Source organism: Crocodylus siamensis, chromosome 15 (genome assembly GCF_052110815.1).
Source record: "Crocodylus siamensis isolate JL-2025a chromosome 15, ASM5211081v1, whole genome shotgun sequence".
Lineage (NCBI taxonomy): Eukaryota > Metazoa > Chordata > Crocodylia > Crocodylidae > Crocodylus > Crocodylus siamensis.
The window spans coordinates 22544841-22570657 of NC_143409.1; the positions used below are offsets into that span (position 1 = coordinate 22544841).

The 25817-nt window shown below is 44.6% G+C and overlaps 1 protein-coding gene across 3 annotated transcripts in view; it reads right to left on the reverse strand.

The window, feature by feature from the left end:
* The window catches only part of TMOD2 (tropomodulin 2), a 54408-nt gene that overhangs the window by 13624 nt on the left and 14967 nt on the right, over nt 1-25817 (reverse strand). For 2 of the 3 annotated variants that reach the window (XM_090029388.1, XM_090029390.1), the window contains exons 2-4: nt 21636-21840; nt 19663-19819; nt 16-138 (exon numbers count right to left, since the gene is read on the reverse strand). In XM_090029388.1, the coding sequence (XP_089885514.1) occupies nt 16-138; nt 19663-19819; nt 21636-21761 (406 nt within the window). In that variant the 5' untranslated portion in view covers nt 21762-21840. Of the gene's footprint in view, nt 1-15; nt 139-19662; nt 19820-21635; nt 21844-25817 lie in introns of all 3 variants that reach the window. The other variant, XM_090029389.1, reaches the window with a different exon arrangement.

Consider the following 25817-nt stretch of genomic DNA (forward strand, 5'->3'; position numbering starts at 1 on the left):
AACATGTTATCTAACCTGCAAGGTCATAGAGCTCAGTATCAGAGGCACTGGCCAGGGCTTCTTCAAGTTCTGGGTCCAGGGTCACCTTCTCCTCTGTATGGGTCTCAGTGGGCTTTTCTTTAGGAACAAATATTTTTCCTAAGGAGGAAAAAAGAGCTTGAAGTGAGTGCTGGATTATTGGGACAATGCATCCCCATGCTGACAGCACTGGAAGTAGCTGTACATGGTAGTATTGTTTTGTGCCATATACCAAGTGTAGATTTTCCCATTCATTTCTTAGTTATAACTTATTTTTTAGAGTAAAAAGCTGAGTATAAAATGAAATGAAAGCTGCACATTTCCACTCTGTTTTGAGGTAGTTTAGGTACCTGCAAGCAAAGTTCCTGAATACTCAGGGGTGTAAGGCTGGGATTTTCTAAAGGCCTTACTGTAGGCCACTGAATTGAATAGTGCAGTCAAGCAAACATGGCATGTTTCTGAAATCCCTTCTGGATGGGGCTTTGTATGAACAGTGCTTGCTAAGGAGCCTGGAAGCAATTTGAATAATTCCTGTCTGAAATCTACCACATCATGGAAGCCAGTATAAGGTCACCCAAGCTCTGAAAACCTATTCTCAAGGATGTTGCAGCTTGCACTGCAGCAGCAGCCTGAGATGTCTTATCGAATCCACCACTGTGCAATATTTATTGCAGGAATTAAACTCCCTTTATAAAAATGTTTTCCAATGCCCAAATGCTGAATCCAGGGACACAGGCCACAAAAACTGCTTTGTGCAGAGAAATGAAGTAAATGTCTTTCATAGAATCATGGAAAATCGGGGTTGGATGGGGACCTCAGGAGGTCATCTAGTGCAACCTCCTGCTCAAGGCAGGACCATCCCCAAGTAGATAATCCCAGCCAAGGCTTTGTCTAGTTGGGTATTAAAAACCTCCAAGAATGGAGATTCCACCACCTCTCTGGGTACCCTGTTCCAGTTCTTTACTACCCTGCTTGTGAGTTTTTCCTAATATCTAACCTAAACTTCTCTTGCTGCAACCTGAAAGCATTGCTCCTTGTTCTGTCATCTGCCACCACTGAGAACAGTCCAGCTCCATCCCCTTTGCAACTTCCTTTCAGATAGTTGAAGGCTGCTATTAAATCCCCTCTCAGTCTTCTCTTCTGCAGACTAAATAAGTCCAGTTTGCTCAACCTCTCCTCAGAAGTCATGTGCCCCAGTCCCCTAACCATTTTTGTTGCCCTCCAGTGGACTCTCCAGTCTTTTCTGGGGTGGGGGGCCCAAAACTGGACACAGTACTCCAGATGTGACTGAATAGAGGGGAAATTTGCTGTTTGGCCATAGGTTACTCACAGAGATACCAGGGGAAGGAAAGGGGATTTAATTCCTCCAAAGTCTCTGGTTTGTTAATTCCCCACCTTCCTACAGACATTTTTCTCCTCATCAGCCTTGGCATGATCATCTGTGCAGGGTTGAAAATGTGCTGGATGCTCCCTGGGGAACAGTAAGCTTCCCTGCTGCAAACCTTTCAGCACCCTGTCCTAGATGCTTTCTGCTCTTCCCCCACTGTCTGCTGCTGTTGTATAGCCATTTGCAGACATTTGTCTAGTATTTCTCAAAGAATGAGGCCATCAATCTCGATGGTAATTCCATGATATGACAGTAGCACAGGAGGAAAAATCTAGGTCACTTCCACTGGGCAATATGGAAAGTTAAACCATCAGTTTATGCCATCTTCAGTATTTTATATGCATTTTGGAAATGAAAATAATCAGTGAGCAATGGAGTCCCCGTAGTTGCTGATCTGATAAATCAGCAATTTCACCTTTGTAACCATCTGTACTGCTCTGAGACTCCTCTCTTATACTATAGCTGAGCTGTCTCTCTATCCCCATCCTTGTATCTGACTCCATAAACAACTACATTTCAATTAGGCTTTAGATAATCCCATGGTAATGAGACCAGAAGGATCTTTGGATGCAAGTGAATTTGGCCCACTGTCAGTGGTGGATTAAAATGTATTGGGGCCCTGGGCAAACCAAAAATTGGAGGCCCCCCACACCCCATTATAAACATGATTTGTATCATGCCACTCCTCCCTGCAGCCAGGCGCCAGGATTCCAGCAGGGGAAGTGGCCCCTTCTCCTCCTGGTGCTGCTGCTGCTGCTGCCAAGGGCAGGGCAGGCCTCTGTGCCCCGCAGTGGAGGCTGAATGGACCTGACCAGGCTAGGGATGGGGTGGCAAATGCCCACCTCTCCTCCCTGCTCCACACCCCTCTGCCCCTCCCACCATGGCCAGGGTGGAATCAAGAGGCACAAAGATGGATGCGGGCAGCCCGCTGTGGGCTTGGGGCTCTCCATTCTGCTGCCTTTGCCCTGAGGGACCCACACTGCCTGCACATCCCCTGCTCATCTGGCAGCAGGGGGCAGCACTCACCAACCCCACTGCTGCCAGATGGGCAGGGGGCATGCAGCTGGCATGGGGATCCTGAGGGAAAGGCAGCAGTGCAGAGAACTCCGAGGCCACAGTGAACAGCCTGCATCTGCCCTACACACAAATCTAGGAGGGCACAAGTCCCCCAATACCTCCCCTGGGGGGTGCGTAGAGTGGCAGGGAACTGCTTCCCCTCCTCCCCCTCTGGCACCCCAAGCATCCATGTCTCCATCCTGCTCCCCACCCTGGCCCCAGATCCCATGCCACTGCTCTGGCTGGGCAGCACCCCCCCAGCTCCTGCCCCATTCCCTCCCTTACCATGGGAGCCTCAATCTGTCCCCCACATGCCCTTTCTCCTCCATACACTTATCTGCAGGAAGCTGCTCTCCACACTGCCCAGCTGTTTTCCTGGCCACATGCATGCATGCAGCCATGCACGTGCATGTGGCACCCCCTGCAACTCACTCCTAGCAGCCTCAAGCAGGACCCCTTGCAGGCTAGAATGCTACCCACCTAGACAGGGAAACCCACTGTTTTCCAAGGGAATCCAGGCACTGAGGGGGCCCCTGATTGGCAGGGGTCCCTGGGCCCCGGCCTCACAGGCCCATGTGCTAATTTGCCTCTGCTCACTGTCAGTTCTAGTCTTATTCTTTATGCACCTGTAGATGGAGGGTTTAGAATGTACCCGGGGCCCTTCCAACAGTGCTCCAAACCAGCTATCTTCTGCTTTGTGTCACTGGTGCCATTTTGTCAACTTACTATCATTGGCATTGCTCCTTTGAACTCCAGCTCCTATGCCTCTTGCTTCACAATACCCACATGCTTCTGTCATTTAAATCATTTTCCTTTACTGTCCTGGGAATTGTTTTTATGCAGACGATACCCAGATTCATTGCTCTCTTTCCACAGCCTGGCTGCAATGGCCTCCATGCTGTCAGCTTCCATGAATGAGATTATGAACAGGCTCAAGAATTTTTTAAAATGGAAAGTGAAGACAATCTGTCAAGGCTGGTTGGCCCTCAATTTGACTTTCATGTCTGGCCACCAGTGTTTTCATTGTCATCCTACTACCAAAAATATCTATCCTACAGTATAACTTGCTTAAAATCTCAGGTGACAAGTGACTCATAAAAGAATACTACTTTTATATTTCTACAGATTCTAGCCACTGCTCTCGGAATCCTTTATATACATTAGTGCATCTTATCCTCAGCATACCTACCTCTGAGGTAGGAAAAAAATCATTCTTGCTTTACAGAGGTGTGAACCAGACATAGCTACCCCAGCAATATCAAAGATAGCAAACGTGGTATGTGCAATAAATGAAAGTCTGGTTACAGTGAAAAAAAAAAGTGACTATGTTCCACAGAAAGTCAGGCTATTCACAGTTCAGAACAGTGCAGATGCTACAGTAAAGGAAAAGCAAATGCTCTTGATCATATTCAAAGATTTAAATATACTCCATATGCCACAGCTACTCAGACTTACATGCCTGATAACAGCTACAGGAGACTATCAGTCATGAGTCACCTGGTTACCAAGTGACCCAAGGATAACTCATAGGGAGGCAATCCACATATTCAATGGCAGGTTGATCAGAATGAATAAACTGTCACAGAGTAGACCACTAGCAGTATTGTTCATTACAGAAACCTGAAAATTACTCAGATTTACACTGGCACAGGCAGATTATGGGTCCTTTGCAGAGACCTATTCTGTCTTCCTCCATGACTGATACTAGCAAGCCGCTGACACTGGACTAACCAGTGTGAACTTAAGGCATGTCAACTTTGTAGGGCAGCAGTCTGAACTTCAGAGATGAAACCCCAAACAAGAACCAGAGGACTGGAAATACATATGCCGTATGCTTTTCTGCCTGCTGGTCCCAGATCTCTCATCACAGGGACTAAAGACCCCCAAAATAGCTGCCTACTTCATAACAAACTTGCTCATTCCACTCAGCCCATTTGGAGAAGCATCTAGGAGGCATCATTGCCACACCTGTGTTCAACAGTAAGGCTCTATAAGGCACAGCTGCTGTTTCGGAGTACCATGCTGATAAAAATGCTGGCTAAATAATCTTTTGCATGGTTCCTGCATGCTCAGCTGTCCCATAAACTAAACAGTGTGTGTTTAATTTTTGTGCCTCTCTCTGCACTTCCAAACCGTGCCCCTCCCCAGATAAGTAAAGAAGGTCAGATAGCCTGGTATCTTAAGAAATCCATGCTGATGAAAAGAGGTATTGGGTAAGATACAAATGAGAGTGTGGGATCATATGTTTTTCATGCAGTTTATGTGTATGGATTTTTAAAACATTTTCTGACCAGCATATGTAATTCTTGGATGGCAGCCCAACTCTTTTTAGATGTGTATGTGACCCGCAATGATAGTTTCCTTTAAAGCATTCTTGGCAAACTTGTGTCCAAAAAAATTCTATTATTGATTATATGAAATGTTTAAAGGTGCAGAAATATATGCCAGACAGAAAAAAAATATCTTTAATATATATGAGTTTAGCTTGGCTGCCAGCTGCTGTAAAAAAATGGAATCTTTTGTCTGATTGAGCTAGCCTGAGGATAATTTTTTTTTCATAGACGGTGAATAGATTGTACAGCATAATACATACAGCCTACATTACTTATATCACAATATTGGAAATTCACCAAGTTCAAAGTATGTATCCTTGCTGATAGACAACTGTAAAGCAGCTTCACTTAGTCTTCTACAAAGCACAGTCATGGAATTTAACTGCAAAAAAGCTGATTCTGATTTTCTTTTTCCAAGCCTTTAGTGCAACTGTCTAGTTGAACTGAATGCTTGAACCTATGATGCATTATTTATAAAGGTGCACACACTTTGAAGCACAGTATGCTTAAGAAAACTGGTCCAGCGGTATTATTTTAAAGCAAGAGTTGTAGCCGAGCAGTTGATCAAAAATCACAATAATATTATTTTTGAGTACTCATGCAGGGACCATGTTTTATTTCTCCGACTCTGTTGTATTGGGCTCTTTGTTAAAGTATTCTGTCTGATATGCTGCATCTGCTGTATCTGTCTCCCAGATAAATTAACTTTCCTTTCTGGTCATTAACAGTGATACCAACACATATTTTTAACGATGAAAAGCCTGGCATGAAGAAGTAACATGCATGTCTTATTCAAGCCAAATCTATGTTAATAATAATAGATTGCTTTACAAAGTTTGATCTGTTTGTCTGCAAAGACAATATATAGTGTAGGGAACTGATCTCACCACAACTGGTATTATGCACAGCTTCGTAAGTACCATAATCCCCGATGCAGGTGGCAGTGTTGAGGGGGAATTTCCCCTTTCCCACTCACTGCTCTGACATGGGAATAAGGGAAAGGGCACCCTCCCCCATGTCTTCCCTTAACTTCTGTGGCAACTTCTGTGGCTCTGTCTTCCAGCATTCTTTCATCCACAGGGATGAGAAGCTCCATAATCCATCTTCATCTCCTCTGACTTTGCATCAGGCCCTTCAATAAGGGAAATCCTGACATCTTTCCTCCTAGCTCCTATGTTAGCCCTCAGAGCTGGACTGACAAATCTGAAGATACCAATAGATCATGGGGGAGGTCGGAGGTGGGGGGAATGGGGGGCATGGGACATGGAAACATTTTAGATTATATTGTGTGTTTTATCATAATCCTTCAAGTAAGAGTTTATTTCTACATCTGAATGGAGAGTAATCTTTTACATTTTAAAGAGAGACTTTCTTCTCAAAGGGTGCATCTACATGTCACCATGCAGTGACACTGCTACAGCACCATACTTTAGTAGTTCCTTTTAGATCACATGTAGACACACGTGATCACTATGTCACATAGCACGCTGTACAGTGACGTAGTGCATCATCACATTGCTGTAGGGTGATGTGTAGACATGCCCAAAAGTCCAAAAACACTTTTCAGTCAATGATCTCAAGTCTGAAGTCCCCATTCAGGCAAAACTTAATTCAATTTGAGTTTTGCCAAAACAAGGACCAAAAAAACTAGAGGTCCAAAGACCTGCTGAATTACTCATTGAATTATAGCTACAATAGTGCATACAAGTGAAATGGCCTAACTAACATGACACAGTCTGAAAGAATGTTGCTATCTTTACTGACCAACACATACTCAGTGATATGGATACAGTTTATTTATCACAGTAGAAAAAATATTGTGTGAACCCTTCTGGGATTTGAACACTAAGCTTTAGTGTGTTGGGGTAGTGAAACTTAGAATTTGAAGTCAGCCTCTTTGTCGTAGGGCACGAAGGTGGGCCTGCTCCTTCAAGAGCAGTGACAACTTAGCTAGGGAGCCCTGAGAGCTAGGCAGGGCTCCACAGCAGCAGGCTGCCTTGGCAGTAAGCTAATCAGGGTTTTAGCTGGCACCTGCACCCAGTGAGCTGACCAGAAGTAAACAGGAACCTGGTCATATATAAGCCCCAGGGCTGGGGCTGGCAAAAGGTTAGTTCTCTGTCAGCAGCCAGGGGGAAGGAGCTCTTCCAGAAACACTACTCAGTAGTGGGGTGTGAAACAGGCCGCATTCAATTCGGATTTGGATTTGGCCTGAATTGGGGATAGTGATTTGATTCATTGATTCAGATCACTGTCCATGATTCGATTCGGCCAAATCCAAATCTGAAGATTCGATGCTAAGTCAGAGAATCAGTGATTTGACCGTAGACAGAGTTTTAAATGTTTTTTCTACATACCTCGAGGTACCAGGTGCAGCTTGTGAATGCTGCTATGGTGAGGCAGATGGAGCATCCTACAGGAGTGCGGGGAGGCCCCCCGCATGCTTGGTGTTTAACCAGGAAGTGGACTGGAAGTACTTCCAGGCCAGTTCAGGGTCCACCAGGGAGCATGCTGGGGGCCCTCCCCCTGCGCCCCCTCCCATGTCCTGGCTTGGCAATCAGCCGCAGCAGGACCCTGGGTGCCCCCCAGACCCAGGAGGCACCAGTTGCCAAGCCAGGGAGGTGCGGAGGGCCCCTCAGTGCGCTCCCCAGTGGACCCGGAAATGCTTCTGGTCCACTTCTGGGTCTGCTGCCGAGCATGCTGGAGAGCCCCCCGTGCTTCTGTGGGAGTCTCCATCTGCCCCATCAGCACAGCACTGACAAGCCGCCTGCTACCTTGAGGTATGTAGAAAAAACATTTAAAGCTGTGTCTATGCCCAAATCTCTGAATCTTTCTGAATCTCTCTGAATCAATTTGGAGGGTTCTGATTCGATTCAGAGATTAAAGGGTCTCCTGATTCAATTCAGAGTCAGAGATTTGGCCACCAAATTGGGCCGAATCTCTGCCAGATCCAATCAGGGACCGAAGCTTCGCACAGCCCTACTACCCAGAGATTCTTGGTTGCCTATTCTGCTGCTGGTAAGACTAATGGCCTCTAAGGAGCTCCTAAAGTATCTGGAGCTAGAAGGCACACACTGTTGAGGGAGAAGCTTGCCTCCTGAAAGGGTCAGGGGGTGACCTCTAACGTTATTGTTGTAGTTATGTTATAGCCCAGGGACTTGTATTTACGTTGTTATTTGAATCCAGTTGACCAGGCTGAGGCTATTGGGGAGGAGGAGGCCTCATTAGGGGGCACACTACGGTGTGGAGACCCCAGCGCCAGAGAGCGCAGCAATAGGGTCGCAGCGAGCCCAGCACTGTAGAGCGTGCAGACAGGGCTGTGGAGAGGCCAGTGCCAGGGAAGCCATGTAGACAGGGGCCAAGTGCCCAGTGATGACCAGAGGCCAAGCTAGATCAAGGCCTCAGAGGGACAATGTTTAAATACCATCTGCGAGGCATGGGGCATGGTAAAAGGGCAGTTTTGGAGCCATGCATCTAGCCCATAAGGCTTACAGTGTCTCGAGTAGCACTGACGTTCTGTGAGACCGGGCAAGGGATCCAAGATCAGTAGGATCTAGAGGGGTTCAGCAGGGCCATAACCACACAAACTCGTGGGCAGCCTCCCAAGATACTATTTCAACCAACAAGATGTGACAGGAAAGGTTAGAGGGCACCCGCAGGGCAGAGCAAGCACGGTCACAGAGCCCTAGGGTCACAGAGCCCTGGGGACCCTGCATCATGACACTCTTCTCCAAGCTTTTTAGACTGTCACTCGTTAGCCCAGTGGTTACTTTCTCCTAGTTGGAATCCCAAATGCTAGCTTTTTTTGGAAATTTCCCTGGGGAAGCCTGCTATACTGTATTTGGGTCTAACATGATTTTTGTTCCCACTTTTAAATGGGATGTATTTTATGGGAAGTGCAAAATAAGACATCCGGTATTTCATAAACTTCTTGTTGTTGGCAAGACCTAAAAGCCTTATCAAGTGCTTATTCAATATGAGTACTTCTGTTGTATGTTAGAGAGAAATGCATGGATTTAGTTGTGGAATTTCCAGCCTACTCTAGTATCATGTGTTACAAAAGCACAAGTAGATTGGGTATGGAGATCAGAGTGGCACTTAGGGACGGTGCAGGGCTAATTTGTGTCATGTCTACTAAAAAGGTTGACCTCCACTGATATAGTCCATCTACATTAATGAAAAGTTAAATATGCAGGTCCAGAAATGTGAGCATTACAGTTGAACACACACCCATAACTCTATCCTCCATACATAATGGCTTTTAATTATGTGATTAGCTTTAAATACACATGTATCCCATAAATTGTAAAGAAAGTATGTGTTGTTTGTGTAGTAGGCTCAGTGCTGGATTTAGGCTTAAACTATTTAAGCTACAATTTAGTGCCTCACAATATAAGGGGCCTCTAAATAAGAAAAAAAAATCTGACTCAATATCAAGTTTTATAATAATCAGTTGGTAAATGAAGGAGATAAAGGAAATTTGGGGAAATGACTCTCTAAATATGAACATTTTCATTCTAATATGACAAAAATATACATACATTTTATCATATGGGGCCTCTTGAGATAGGCATGGTTTAGGGCCTCAGCATGTCATAAGCTGAGTAGGCTGTACAAAAAAGTATGGGGAAAAGAATCAGTAGGTTTTTCAGATAGCTCTAATTTTGAGTTTTAGGGCTTTTGCCTTTTGTTTTAAAAGTTATCACTACTTGCAAATTAATTTTTGGCCTGGATCCTCACTGCATGATTCACATCTCTGCAAACCAGACTTAAAATGCCATCACTTATACTTAGCAGTGTTTCATTCCTAACTTGCTCAGATGCAAATGGCTCCACAGAGTGCAAGGCAAAGAAGAATAAGGCACACTGATACTGATACTTTCTTACAACAAATACACATTCTACCACACTTTGTTACTTATGTACCTTCTTCTGCTACTGGTTCTGATTTTGGTCTTCCTTTTTTTAAAACTTAGATCCTCTTATTACTTCTTACATTTAAATGAAACCCTGTTTACTCTCTATGACAGAATTCTTGAGTGACCTTTAAACTGAAATTCAATAACCCTGGATTTCAGCTTTGCATAAATCGCACAAGATATTTTTTCCTCTTGAGTTTTATGGAAATTCCTCTCTAAAAATACTCTATTAAATATAATTATATTAATTCTTACCAGCAAGCCACTTGAACTATAAACAAGAAAACGAGCCAATTCTAGTTAAAGCTCCAAGACAATGATAAAAATGGCTATAGCTATTGCTGTTGTAGCAATATTCCTTTCCATCAAGGAGCACTCACTTTACGTTATATTAAATGTTATCTCCAAAAACCTATGCTAAAAAAAACCACTCCAAAGTCAAGCACTCCAAAGTTGGCACGATGCCAAATATATCATTCTACTTATGCACAGATCAGCCAAATTAAAGTTGCCAAGCTTACCTTCATTTTTATATTTCTTAATTTTTGTGTGCTTGACTTTGGCACCTGAGTACAATAGCTATTTTAACAGTTTCTCACATTTTAAAAAATGAAAATCAGGAATTTCATCACCTGGATCTTTCCTCACACTGAATTCACATTGGTCAGCAGCAAAGATGGGCTCCTTAGCCAAAGTAGTGACTGGTGGCAGTAGGAAGTTGTTATCTTCCATATGGGAGGATGTAGGCACACACTTTGCCTTTGGGTTTCATGTTTCATAGTTTCATAGTTTGTAGGGTCGGAAGGGACCTGAGCAGATCATCTAGTCCGACCCCATGTTAATTGCTGACCATAAAGGAATGCTGAAACCCAGTTCCAGGTTCTAGAAGGGAATGAGGTCTAGCGGTTACAGACCTTCTTGCTCCTCCTCTGACACTACCTCACCCTCTTTCTTTCTGCTTCTGTTCTACCCCTCCACCCCAGATCCTATCCTCATTCCCCATCTGACTCCAAGCTACGCCATCCCTGGCTTCTCTCAGTCTTCCCCGCTTCCTTTGTTCCTCTCTACTTGTTCTTGTCACTGCCCCTTTCTGGTGCCTGCTTCTCTGCCTCCTTCCCCTAAGCTGCTCTCTGCCCCCTCACCCTGCATCCTCCTCCCCCACCAAATCCAAATACCCCTCCGCCATGACATCAGGCTGTTTCTTGCTTCTCTGCCACACCACCTGCCCCCAGCAAGGGAAACACAGAAGCACACGAGAGACAAGCTTCCCTGGTCTTGGTTCTGGTGGCACAATGGCCCTTGGCACCTGGAAGGAGCAATTACAGAAAGACTCTTGCAGCCTTGGCATGAAGCAACCTCTCTTGCTCTGGGAAGATGACAGGTGTGCTGTCTAGGCAGTAAGTAGGAACTCTGAGAGGATAGCACATAATCTGTACAGATGGAGATTTCACAGAATTGAGCTGCCAAATGCTAATAAGTCTTCACTGAGCAAGTGTTAACTGCAAGGGAGTTTCATGGAGACTGCAAAAAACAGCCCTGACCTACCGCCTAATTTCAAATCCTTGTTTCAAAGCATGCAGGCCCTACAGCTTTGCAACAAAACAGCTGGAAGAATTTACTTGAACTGGACAAAAACAAGGTGTTTTCCCCATGATCTTGGAAACAACTGAAGCAGTTTAGCTGAAACATTCCAAAATATTCAGTGTAAGGCAGACGCCCGGCATGGGAATTTTCAGCACAAAAATTTAAGTTTGGCAAAGCTGTGATGAACAACAAACAGAGGCTCACAAAAAAAAAAAAGAAGAAAAGAAAAAGCACTGAACAACTTTAGCTCTAGGCACCACCTCCTGTATTACACATACAACTATAAAAATAAAGTCCGGGTTAGATGTTATAGCGAACACTGAACATAAGTCTTGAAGATGATACCCCCCGCCCACCTCCCACCCCCCCAAAAAGCTGCCAAAAACTTTAGCCATTAATATTTCAACTTTGGAGAGCACAAAATGCCTTAAAAATACCATGCCTCTAAAGTAAACTTTGAATTAGACATGATATCTTATTCAAATACTTAATCTCCACTCTTTATCTGCTCTGTGGATATATTCCTTCATATTTTTCTGCTTCAGAAGAATATATAAGCCATAAAGTTTGTTTTCATTAAAAGAAAGCATATACTCTACCCTAAAACAAAGGAAAAAACATTCTTATTCTGAAACAACTGTCATCATCTGTACTGACATCATGCTTGGCACAGTACCAAGTAGGCAGGTTAGATGGTTTCTGTGTGGAGGGGCTGAAGACAGTGGTACAGTGATAAATGTTCTGGTTTACTCATTATTTTCTTCCTGTTTCTTTCCATTTATCAAATGGTTGAAACATTCAATTACTACACGCCAGGGAATTATGTACAGAAAAATTCAAAATTATGTGCTGAGTCCCAGGGGCTGTATGTGGTAGCAAGGAGCCAGCCCAGCCTGGCCTGCTGGCATGCACCTTCGAACCAGACTGGACTGGCTCCGTGCCAGCAGTGGGGCTCACAGCACTGCAGACGGGAGCCACGTGCCATCAGGCTGGGGGGCTTCATGCCTCTACCTGGGGCTTCCAGCACTTCAGTAGGAAGCCACACATGGAGGCACGGAATCGCATGCCATCAGGCCGGGTGGGCTCCATGCCTTGTGTATGGCTTCCCGCTGGAGTGCTGGAAGCCCCACATAGAGGCACAGAGCTGGCTGGCCTGGGCCAATGGTGCACGGTTCCTATCTGCAGTGCCGTGCACCCCACATGCTGGCACAGAGCCAACCCAGTTTGGGTTGAAGATGCATGCCAGCAGGCTGGCTGAGCTGGATCCGTGCTGCTGTGTGCAGCCCACAGGACTCAGCCAAATCCATGCACCATTGTGGGGGCTCTACCTGCCGCAGCCATGGGTACCCTGAGGGTCTGCTGCTGGCAGCAAGAAATGTGCACTATAAGGAATGGAGTGGAGGGGGTGAGGGTGTGGCCCACACACACCCACACAAATTCCCAGGCCCACCCACAAACCTGCCCCGCCTTGCTGGCAGGAGCTCCCCTCCCCACTCACCAGTCACGCACCACTGCACTGTCCCCACATGGGGCTCCCAGCCAGAGTGCTGTGAGTTCCACAGAGGGGGAAGCACAGAGCCTGCCCGCCACCTGGGTTAAATTATGGAAAATTATGCACAGCCTTACATTTTATCCGCAAAATTGCATGCGTACATAATTGTATAATTCGCCAGGGTGTAAATTATATGCAAAAATGGCACATTTCCCTTATTCTTCTTGGCCACCAATCGTAATAGCATGATCCATTAGAGTATTTCCACCGACTTTGATAGGAGTATATGAGACCCAGTGTGTGCATTTTATGTAAAATAAATGCAACACAATAAACTCTGGTGCATATTGTGCCAGAGCTTACCACACCAGAACTTACTGCTCCCAGGCACCTCATTTACATGTGCACCTGGGACCACAGCATCTTGAGCCGGGTCAGAGCAGTCCCCGCTTGCAGGGGGTCCAGTGGGTCAGCCTGCCAGCCCAGGACTGCACTGGCCCAGCTCAGTGTGCTGCAGAGGGGATCACTGGGGCACAAGGGTGATCCACCATGGGGCTAGCCAGCAGGAAGCCCTCGTACTGAAGCACCTTCATGCTCCAACCAGCCCTGGTCACCATCTACATGTGCATTGCTGCACACTAAAAAATGGCGCTGTAGGATAGTACTTGTGTTTACAAGCACTAACCTACAGCAAAGTTAATTAGTTTACCGTGGCTTAATAGGGCAGCGCATATAGATGTTGAGACTTTACTGTAGAGCTAATTAGGCAACTCCGCAATAAGCAACTTGTGTAGATGCGCTCAGTATGCAATTGTTTGTCAAGGATCAGGAGATACTATATTAAACAAAGATAACACTGGAGGATTGAAATAGCAGCCTTGGCTGCAAGCAATTAACAAAGATATAGCCAACTTTAACTTAAAATTGAAATTACGTCTCAATGTGTTGCAATAGTAGTTTTGTTTTTTCAGTTACATTTTGGCAGTGTCATGAGCAACCACTGCAGCGAAGTAGCAGTGAAAATGGTAACAGAATAATACTTTTTGTGTTATGGTAAGGACCTCAGCTCAGATCAGGGATCCATCATGCTAGGCACTGCATGTGTATGTGAGAGAAAGCCCCTGCCATGAAAAGCCCTTAGTCTAAACAAAGATGATGGAAAACGTTGGGGAAAAAGGAAGCATTACTATCTCTCTTCTAGAAATGAGAATCCAGGGAACAGAAGTATGATATTACTTGTATATGGTCATACAAGAAATCTGTAGAAGACCTGGAACTTGAACCCAGGCCTCTTAGATAAGATCTATACTGTTTCTGCATGGGCCCAGGAAGTAGCCCGTACCTACTGGCCCCCAGCTCTGCATATAGAAAACTGAGGAATGAGCCAGTAAAGCTCCCCCCTCCATCATCCTTAAGATCTGTCTCTGGCTTGCTTGAGAGTAATGGCAGTGGGGGAGGGTGGGGGTTACCATAAGCAATTTCACTGTCTCATTTCCACGACTGGCATGTGTGGAGTGAGAGTGGACGGGTGAGGCATATTTCTTGGTGCTGGTCTTAGAAGAACTGTGGAAGGTGCACAGGCATATCCTTAATGGCCAGTCAAGTCATTAAGGCAAGAACTCATCCTTCCCATTTCTCAAAACTATTCACTTTCAAACTCAACACATTTCAAGAAGCTATATATTTTCATTCCTGTTTTCTGTCAAAGGACTTTTTAAAATCTGATTGTATTCATGTAGTATCACCCTCAATGTTTAGGGTTGTAATCTTTCCTTTCCAGTGCTCCCAAACTCTCACTAACTTGCAAATGATGCAGGAACCTGCCCAAAACAGTACAAACATGGCAGTGAGTCAATCCAGCTGTATGTAAGAAATGCTATGGGTTACAATACAGTTGACTGACTTTTTATAAGAATTGCCAGATTATTTATCATAAATAGAAACTAGTCCAAAAATGAATACAATAAACATGACTAATTGGCAAACACTGTGATGACAAAAATCAGGCCTAACTCTTCTGTCCTTGCAATGCTTAACAATGATGGCTTCCCCATTATTGACAGACTAAACAGATGTGTTTTACATTAGCTCTTGAAAGCCACCAAAGCAGGCCTTCAGCAGAATACGAGGCAGACCACATTCTAAAGATGAGAACCCCCCTAACGTAGCCCCACTCCCTGCCATCATCAGGTTCAAACGTGGGGACTTTGGACAGTGAAACTGCTCTGATGGGCCATGTGGGGAGATGTAGTCTCTGCAGTAACTGGGTTCCTTACCACCTGAGCTGTGAACCTTCAAGCTGCTGAGTGCTCTGGCCCTCGTCCAGAAAAAAAACATTCAAAAATCTGCTTAGCTTTATACCTGTGAGAGAAGACAATGGATTTATTTGTGTGCTTCAAGTTAAGCATGTGCGTAAGTGCTTTGCTAAACTGGGGACAGAACATTTGCCACCTTGAGGGATCAAACCCTTAGTTCTTTCTAGCAATTAATGTAGGAGGTTACCAAGTTAAAATGTGGCAGTAGCCCAAAGCTTTAATGCAAACCATACCTTCAGTTGTCTTTGCCAAATACTGCAAGGCCCACATAACATGATTGCAATAAGACCTAAGGCAGCCATCCACACCACCAATCCCAAATCTTGAGCTTGTATTAATACTTCCTGTGCTCTGACTACTCTGAATAACTCCCCTAGCTTTGGAATCGCTTTGTATCATAATCAAAACTGTGTAATTGTGTAACAACAGAAAGGACTGATGCAAGCAACAGAACTGGTTGATACTGCTGGACACTGCTTTGCTAAAGAATTCCCAGTGAAACACTAACCAAAAAAAAAGGCACTGGATAAGAAAAATCTATGCATCACAGACTCTAAAGGCAGGAGGAGCTGGATTTTAAAATTCGTTCCTTTTTCTTTTCATCCTGCTTTTATCTTTTATGTCAGGATCAGATTTGCATAAAACCCATTAGGAATGTGTAGGAATGTCACTTTGGAGGAAGCATTCTACCCCTTCAGGTTAATCTTGAAGGAATATATTTCTTAATAGAAGACAAATATTAAAGTGCAAAACAATGACAAATCTTAAAAGGTATTTCAGCTTGAATTATACAGACATCCCTCAATAGGGAATTTTGCTGAGTGGCATCTTGGCTTACATACTTCCCATTTCTTTTCTTGCAGTACCAGAGACCTTCTAGAGCTGCCTAAGAACTTAATTTTTAACCAACGGGGGCACGTTTATACAAAACGCTTAGTGCACAGTAGACTAATTTTACTGTGCATTAGTGCATCATGGCAAAAACTGTGCTAGTGAGGTAATGCACAGTAGAATTTGTCCACTGAACATTAAGTGTCACAAAAAGACTGTGCACTGTTGCTACTGTGCGTTACCGCCAGCTACTGCACATTGATATAGTACCTCATGTTAGAGGTACCACACAGTGCATGTGTGGACATGCCCAGGGTTACTTTAAGATGAAAATATGGAGTCATTCGCACCAAGGCCTTTTTAAAGTGTGGTAGCAGTGAATAAACACATATAATAAGCAGAAGTTACATACAGTATGTGCCCAATGTCAAGTACTTTTGCACTGTCAAGACGGTATACAAGGCCTTACGGTTCATCTATACAAACAAGCTAACCAGAAAACCTATTTTAGAATAAGCTTATTCTATCAGAGCATTCCCCATTAGTTCCTTTTCAAGAGTAAATTGGATGCTTTTCAAGAATAAATTGGATGCTTCAAGAGTAAATTGGATGCTTATCTTGCTGGGGTCATATGACCCCAGCTGACTTCCTGCCCTTCGGGCAGGGGGCTGGACTCGATGATCTTCTGAGGTCCCTTCCAGCCTTAATGTCTATGAAATCTATGAAAATCCTTTGTATGGACACTATTCTGGAATTAGGATCACTATATTCCGGAATAATTGCCCCACTTTGGAAGAACTCTAATTGTTCATCACTAAAAGTGACTATAAATCTGGAAAAGAATGTTCCTCTTTTGCAACTTACTCAGCAGAACAGCATATTCAGCAATGGCTGATGTGGTCAGACTCCCTGTGTAGACAAGCTTTTAGAGTAAATAACAGTTAGGTTGTTAATATTTCAAAACAATCATTCCATAGTTGCATATTCAATGAGTTCTGCCAAAATAAATAAGATTGTAGTTAGGAACACTGTACTCAGAAATACAGCCATCCATCTCTGCTCCCAGCTTTTACGCAACATTCCCCATCTTTCAACAAGTTGGAAGGCTCACTTTACAGTGTGCAGGAAGCCCACAGTGTTTGTTCATATGGCAAATAAGTGTTTCAGTAATATGTTGTCTTTCAGGTCTCAAATTACAAAAGACTATCACACCCTCTGCTTTCTAGCTCAGAAGGAAGGAGCCCATCAAAACATGCCAGGTCAACTCCTGGGCTTTATCTAGATGACATCCTCCTGCTGAAGTCTGCATTTCAGTCCAAGGGCAGCAAAGCAGGGCCCCAGAAGTCCCAACATGGGGGCATGCCATGCTCAAGGCTGAACGATTCTTTCCGAAAGCCACATTTTCTTAAAATAGTACATAAGTGATACTGGATAAACCACTAAGCCCTCAAGCACTACAGTGCTGAACATGACACAATTATCTGTACAGATCTATTAACATGGCTAGGTCTTGCATTAATTTAGGTCTAGACAGTACTAATAAAGAAGCCATAGCTATTTTTGTGGGACTTGGCCACTGACTTCTGTGAAAGCAGAGCTGAGCTCTTTACATTTAGATGCAGATTGCCTACCAATTCTGTAAGCAGTGGCCCTGAGGCTTTTTTTCACATGCCTTAAACTGCTGTTGTTATCATTTGGGAATCTGCCTGGGACAGACATCCAAAATGAGAAGCACAAGAGAAATCAAGACAATAAATCCTACAGCAGCACTTATATGTAAGTAATTTACAATAAAAATGGTATAATAAAAGATAACAGCAGCTTTATCTGTAAGGGAGTCTGAGTTCATTCTGGTTGAGAGAGAGTTGGAAAATGTTATTTGTGTTTTGTAAAACAGTGATGTTATCAAATCACAGATACTGTGAATTAATAATCAGGGTTAATCCAAATACCCTGGACACGCCACTGGACAAGCAGGAAGATAATGTTTCCTTAGCAGCATCAAAAAAAAAACTAAATACAAGAAACAGCTCACATGGACAGCACAATGGTTAGTCTGACACAGAGGACATGCCAATCCTCACAGCACTGTGAAATCTTGCATACACCTGGTAGCAGTTTTATGTGTAGTAAATTCAGGCATGCAAAGGATCCCATCAGTGGCTGCAATTCAAAAAATTTCTAACACTGACAAGACAAAAGGAAACAAAATCTTACCTCTAAAGATTGTGACATGGCCAGAGTTTCTTATTGCACAGGCCCAATAAGAAACATTAGTCAGCAACACGAGAGAAAGCTGTAACTTTCTAGCATGATGCTGCATAAGAGGTCAGAAAAGAGAAGCAGTTGGTAATAAGTCCATCTAAGATAGACCGTATTTCGCATTCTATACAATGCGTGAGTACTGTTAAAAATAGGATATGCTAACTGGGAAAAAGCAGGTAAGACAATGTGCTTTGATACAAAGCTCTGCTTCATTTACATAGGTCTAGCTCAGGGGCTGGCAATTTTTTTGGAGCAGTGGGCCAAAATAATACAGCTCAGTCCAAGGTGGGCTGGTGCTTCTGGCCTGACCACTGCTGCACATGCAATCCATCAAAATGATGCCAATATCTGGGCTTTGTGAAATGGATTCAATCATTTGGCATGCTGGACTCAGCCTGCGGGCCAAAGGTTGTTGCCCCAGATCTTGCTAAAAGCTGCCATGATTCTTTAAAATTAAACCTGATTAAACCTTTTTTTCCAAAAGACAAAATGAAATGTAATAACCTTAACAGCAATATTTCACCTGCATGTAGCGTATTATAACTTGGAAGCATTTTGCAAGTAACAGCCAGGGCTTGATCTTAGTCCCAGTAAGATCAATAATTGTGCCACAGGTTTTCCTAGAGGCACTTAAGCACATGTATAACTTTGAGCAATTCCACTGAAATAAGGAGAAGTACTCACAGCCTTTGAATTGGACACATGCTTAAATACCTTGATGAATGGAGGCTTTAGGCAGGCAATAGTAGTATCCTGAACTTACCACTGGGAAAGTCACTTGTCAGCTATCACAGCAACTCTCCATGTGTCTGCTCCGACCCTGTAGTAAATTAAGGCTGAATGAGAGCATCATAGCCTTGTTCTATTGATGGCTATACTGGCCTGGTTTTGTTTACAGGTGCCACAGGGTAAAAGCAGACAGTGACAGTTTCCAGAGAGCATCTGGCACACAGTCCATCCCACCCCATAATCTTTCTGTAACTTGTCTGTTTTTCATACTCCCAGGTAACTCTTATTCAGAGAGGAATGTGGTAGTTCTCTCTCCAAGAGCCTGAACCAGCAGAGTACTTGTGCAAGCATTTAACTGTAAGCACAAGAGGATTCTCAGTGAATTCAGTGGGAATCTTAACTTTCAGTGTGTGCTTCGCTGAATCAGAGCCACGGTACACAGCACTTTGCTGCACTGCTGCCTCAGACCAAAGGGTTGCTCCTGGGATTAGAATCCAGGAGTTCTTGGCTCCTGTTCCAGTGGGCAGACCATTAGACCACAGATAAAACCAAGGCTCTATCAGCTTTAATTTAAAAAGGCATTTCCAGCTCTAAGCCTGACTCATAAGCTTTGAGGCTTGATATGGCCTCTCTCTATTTTCCACTGGTTCTTTTCCCTAGGAGACCACACAGCTTGTGATCCTTGTATTGACATATATCCCCACTCATGTGGGCACATGTGAAGATGAACTGTTACCTTTCTTTTCTCCTGTAAAGGGTACAAAGTCCTCCCTATCCTTGTGCTCCAGTGCTTCCTTCTCCAAGTACGAAAGCAATCGCTCTCTGTCGAAAGGGCCAGTGGCAGCTTTAGTGGTCTGATCTTTCTGTCGGAAGCCTGCCGGCAGAAGGGCATTCTACCAAAGGACAGGGAAAGAGGCAGATTGGGTTAGAGGGTGGTGCCATTTTCAGAAAACATTCTAAATTTGATTTCAGTATTTTTGAAAAAGTGGAATGATTTCTGTATATTGCTTCCCCTTCTACAGCAGCAATGTATTTCCTAGATGTCCTTTCTTTTTCAAGTCCTTTTGACAAGGTATTTAGCTGATTTTTTGGAGTCTGACAGGGCTGCACTATAAACACTTCTGCTGTGGCCTCAAGCTTTTGACCTCTGGGCTGTCAACAGTGTGTCTTAGCACCTGCTCCACCCCAGTCCCCCTTCCTAGATGTAATATACCTCAAGTGTAGTATCTGTGATGGTCCAGGAAATATGGAAGAAACATAGGTTTTTTTGGTGATATCTTTTATTGGACTAATTGTAAAGTTGGGAGAGATGTAAGATAACCACAACCTGCCCTTCTTCAAACATGAAGTTTATCTATCATCTCCTAACTATACAGTCGGTGCAATAAAAGATATTATAACTATATATATTTTATTTCCTAGATGTAACTCTTAAAAATGGCACATTCTTAAGTCTTAGTCAGATCTTTCCTATCAGCTGTTAATATTAATCACATTTATTCCCATAGTGTATGGCACTGTATAAACACAGAACAATAAACAGTTCCTGCCCCCAAACACTTGCCAACCAGGAAAAGTGCCACATCCTGTTACTTGTATGGGCACACAGTAAAGGACTTCTGTACTGAAGAACTAAGGATCCACTGCAAGTCTAATGGTCCATGGGTCTGAGCACACATTACCCACCTGGGTCCACTGTTCCACCCCAAAAGTCAAATTTCAGCCATGGGACTTCTCTAAGCTCACCTACAGTGCCTGCTGTCAAGCCCTGAAGCACTCAGAGGTGGACTTCCAGCTCTAATACATACTAGCAGAATCAGGGGTGCAGACAGAAGAGCAGGTACCTATTGCAACTCATAGCACTTTACAGGAAGCACTATGAGTTACAACAATCCCCCAGGCCCAGCAGAAGTTCACTGTTGGGTCCAGGAGTTGGGAATTCCAGCTGCTTGCTGTGAACCTGCAGCCTGGTCTCCTAGCAATGCCACTCCCCCCTCTCAGCCTGGAGGCTGTTTTCAGAATGGGAGGAAGGAAGTGAGCAGAGGGAGCTCAGTCTTGGGGTTCCCCAGCTGGCACTGGAGGGTGGGGTAGTGGATTGAAGAACCTCACCTCAGGGGCACTGCAATCCACATGCCCCACCTTCCAGTGGCAGCTGTAAAAAACCCCAGATGAAACTGCCTCTGCTCCCTTTCTCCCCTCCCATTCTGAAAACAGTGACAGGCTGGGGGCCCCACAGACACAAGTTACAGAATGCTCTCCATTTTCAAATGTGTTCATCTCACCTTCATGCATTGAGGGTTCAGATTTTTGCAGGATTGGCCCATTAAAGTGGTCTGCAGCTGTGCAGTTCTGTTTGGTCATGGCTATAGGCCACTTTCTGGGGCCAGCTCAGACAAAAATGGTCACTTCTGTCTACAGTAGCAGGTGCTAAGCCCTGTTTTCCCTAAAACTTACCATTGACATGATATAGACAAGCTCTTACTCTCTAAATAGGCAGGGTATGGAGAGAAAACAGAGGCACAGACATACATACAAAGTCATATAGCACATAAGTGACAGAGCTGGGAACAGAACCCAACTGTCTTGGAGCCTAACATAGTGTCTTCACCTGTGAGCACACCTTCTCTCCCAAGTATCTGGAACATAAGCAAATATCAGACTCCTGCTACATTTGGAAACATTAGCCTTTTCTCTGTCTCTGTTACCTACCTCTGGGTCAAGGTCATCAAGAACATGTTCCAGTTGTTTCAGCTCATCCTCTGACAGTTTGCTGAGAATCTCATCCTCATTGATATTTTTGTATTTCTCTAACTCTTTTCGGAAGGGCAGAGACATAGCTCCTGCTGCACGGTGTCACTCAGTCCCTCCTTGGAAACGTCAGACATTCAGAGCAATCTTCTTGGAGTTTCTCTCACTGCTGACAACAACAAATTATCAATATATCATCCAGATGTGCTGCTATAGATTCCATTACAGAATATTAGTATTGTAATCATTCCTAGTATATGAGTTTTGGCAATTCTAGGCCATAGTTATGCTAATCTATAGTTAAGCTAAGACACTGCAAAGGTTCTTGGGAGTAACAGGCTTCACTGACCACTGGATGGCCTGATAAAAGACAGAATAAGTGAAAATGACAATTCAAAGTAAAAAACAATAGCCAAACAAGCTGAGGAGTAAAAACATTAAAACTTGCTAAAGTGGAGATAACAAGTGGCAAGTTGTACTCAGCAGGCTGAAGATATTCAAATTAAGTAATGGAGTAAGCTAGAAAAGTAAGTGAGGTCTAGTTGCCAAAACTTGGAAGTGGAGAACTGCAGTTGGCAAGGAATGAACTCCAAGTGTCTGGACTTTACCAAGAGACAAGTAAAGTGGGAATCAGCAGGGAGAGAGATAAGAGTAGGCACTGAGTATGGGCATCTTGGCTATAAACAAAGGGGTTGTGAGCCTCACCCTTTTGTTGTGACCTAGCCCTGTCTGTGCACATGTGTTGTTTACCAATCTGGGCAGTTTTGCTGAGCTAGGCTGATTGCTATGCAGAGCTGCTAGCTAAGACAGTAAATCTATCTGAGCTTTTACCACCAAACATGAATTCAAGTTGTTCTTTCTGTGTCACACCTGAGCTCCAGGAGGCTGGATGCAGGCAATTGCCTCTAAGAGCACCCTGAGCCAAGCAGCCTGAAGACCAAGCGACAGCAGGCAGGAAGCTGGTTGGGAACCCTCCCACCCGCTAAATGCCACAGAACAACATCTACCTTCAATAGCATCATTCAACATGACACATTAAATAATTGTAAAAACTTGTATTATCAAAATCTTCAAATGCAATCTTAATTTATCAAAATACAAAATGTACTGCCTAGGGTTTTTCTGTTCACACAACCCATTCTGAGTAGCACACAGTTGTCAAGGAAGGGTGAGATAAGATTTTGCAAAGGCAGCAAGCAAAAAGGGTCACAGTAATTCTTTGCATATTCGTTTTTTCCCTGCTGCTGAAGACAGCACTCACTTTACAAAAGGCTGTCACACATTGTAATCAAAATAACCTTTCAGAGAATGAAGGCACTTGAAGTAAATGCGCCAAACCTATTTTATGTAACCTAACAGGAGTCAAGTTCAAATGCAGTATAGCATTTCTGTTCTTAGGCTGAGGAAGCTTTCTAAAAGTTTCTTTGAATAAACTCATTAAACTCCTAGCTTTGCAGCTAGTAATCATTAACTGGGATGAAAAAGTTCTTTGAGGAGATTATGGCTTTTTAAAACTATTTGATGGTTAAATGCTGATTTCATTGTGCTTTACTCAAATCCCTGTAAAAGACCACTGTAATCCAGCAGTTAGTGATATTTGATAAAATATCCTGGAAAAGTTGCTTTAGGGACACAACAGTTTGCAGTGGCTGAGGTTTGAATGCTTCTGTCATCTGGGGTAGTAGATAATAAGACCTCAGAACAGGCTGGATTATGCAACCTTGTATCATGTTGGTGAATGCTAACACATATGATCGCATGGATGCCAACAATACTACCTCTTGCTGCTGTGAGAAGTGGTTGTGCAACTCAAGACTCACAGATAAAGAAAAATTATAGATAGCCACTGATTTATGTGCTTTGGGCATTTCCCTGTGGTATTCTCTGTGGTAAATGGGGTAAAAAAAAGATACACAGATCCATAGGATTCTTGCTATCAAATAATTCTTGATACTTAAATAATTTCCCTTTAATCATTATGTAACCCAGAAACACCCAAGGGTGTGCCTGTCTTCAGCTGGAAGGGATAGATGAGGCAGGTGACAGCGCTGTGAGAGGGACGCTGGTGATTTGAGCGCAGATCCCTCTTTCCTCTATAGAGTCAACTCCACGCCAATGCTCTTAACTATTTACAGTTTATTGAATTATAATATACACATTATTTCTTATTCAATATATATAGGTAAATATTCTAATAGGTAACAAAGGAAAACTTTCTGAAAATATTCTTAACAATATCTTTTAACAACACCAAAGATATACAGAATATTTACAGTATGATAAGCCAAAAACCCATTATACCAAACTAACCCAATTCCATAACATTTTGTACGACATATTCATAATTATGATTACAATTATACAAAACATGAGGCGCAGTTTTACACAAAATAAGGCACGTTTACTCCTGGATCCTAGCTAGCAAAGAGGGCTTCCTCTTCTATGGGTCTAGCTGGGAGGAGAACTTACCTTGGGCTTCCCTCTTCGAGGTGGGGGAACAGGGGGCTGCCTTATTTCACGAATGCCTCCCCTGTGGGACTCGACTCTGCCAGCAACTTACAGTTTTCTTTGAGGAGCCATCGACCCAGCCTCAGAGTCCTTCTTCACTCAGTCAGAGGCCCCACCAGCGATGTCACTCCAAGAGCTCCCCTCCTGGCTCTGTGCCCTGCTTTGGGCACCAAGGGTTCTTCCAGCTCTCATGCGGGGAGCTGGGGGCCGGCTGGGTTTACCTAGCCTTATGTCTAGGCCTCCCCTTTCCCAGGCCCTGCTCTAGGCTCCGGGGCTCTTTTAGTTTTTTGGCCAGGCAACACTGCGGAGCTCCAGTTATCTGGCTTATGCCAGGGTTAACCTGAGCAGCCTCAAGGTGCTTCCAGGGCAGGTACTCTGAGTGCCAGACTGCATACCATGTGAGTCTGAGCAGCCTCGAGCTGCTCCCAGGGCCAGCTCTCCGTGTGCTGGTCTGCACACCGCGTGGGGCCCGAGCACCCTCGAGATGCTCCCAGGGCTGGCTCTCCGCATGCCAGTCAGCACACCATGTGGGGCCCATGCAGCCTCAAGCTGCTCCCAGGGCTGACTCTCTGTCTGCACACCACATGGGGCCTGAGCACCCTCAAGATGCGCGCAGGGCTGGCTCTACACATGCTGATCTGCCCACTGCGTGGGACCCGAGCAGCCTCGAGCTGCTCCCAGGGCTGGCTCTCCGTGTGCTGGTCTGCACACCACATGGGGCCCAAGCAGCCTGAAAATGCTCTGAGGGCTGGCTCTCTGTGTGCTGGTCTGCACACTGCATGGGGCCCAAGCAGCTTCGAGATGCTCCCAGGGCTGGTTCTCTGTGTCTGCACACCGCTTCATCCAGCCCTCTGCTGAGGATGCAGGTTCAAGCTGCCTCCACGCAACTCCCAGAGCCTGAGCCACATGTGCGGGCCTGCGCACCGCTGGGCGAAGAAAGGATCCCGGTGGAGGCTCTTCCCTCTCTGCTGTCCCTTGTTATCTCTGCTGAGCATGCTGGGCTTTTATTTACACCAGTGGTCCCACCCCTGAAGTCTGCCAGAAAAAGCACAGTTTTCAATCAGGTCCAGGGGCTCTTCCCCACCCCCACCGCTCTGAGCAGCGGCAGGGCAAGCCCTTCCCAGCTGTTACCTGATTGGTAGAAATGTTCCACCAATCCAAAGTGTCCTTCTCCAAGCCGGGCCTGCCAGGCAAAAGCGGTGAGCCCACCACAATTATAAAGCAGGGGTGGCCAGTCTGCAGCACTGGTACCATGAGTGGTACAGGCAGCCTCTGTGTGTGTCATGTAGCAGAAGGAGAAGAGGACAGGCAGCACAGCAGCAGACAGAACATGAAGAAGAAATCAAAGCATCAAATTGGACAGGGAATACAGGGAAGGAAGCAGAAAGGACAGCAGCATATCAGACAGAGAGCACAGGGCTGAGAACAAAAGCAGAGCATATTGAGCAGGGAAAGGGGATCAGAGTGGCACTTTGGGTGCAGAGCTAATCTGTGGCACCTGCCAAAAAGGTAGTCCCTCCACCACTGTTATAAAGGAAAGAAAACTGAATGCATGCAGCAGTGATACTCAAAGCTCAGTGAAAGATCCATCTCCTAAACACCTCAAAACTCTCAGAGTACTTGGTTAAATAAACC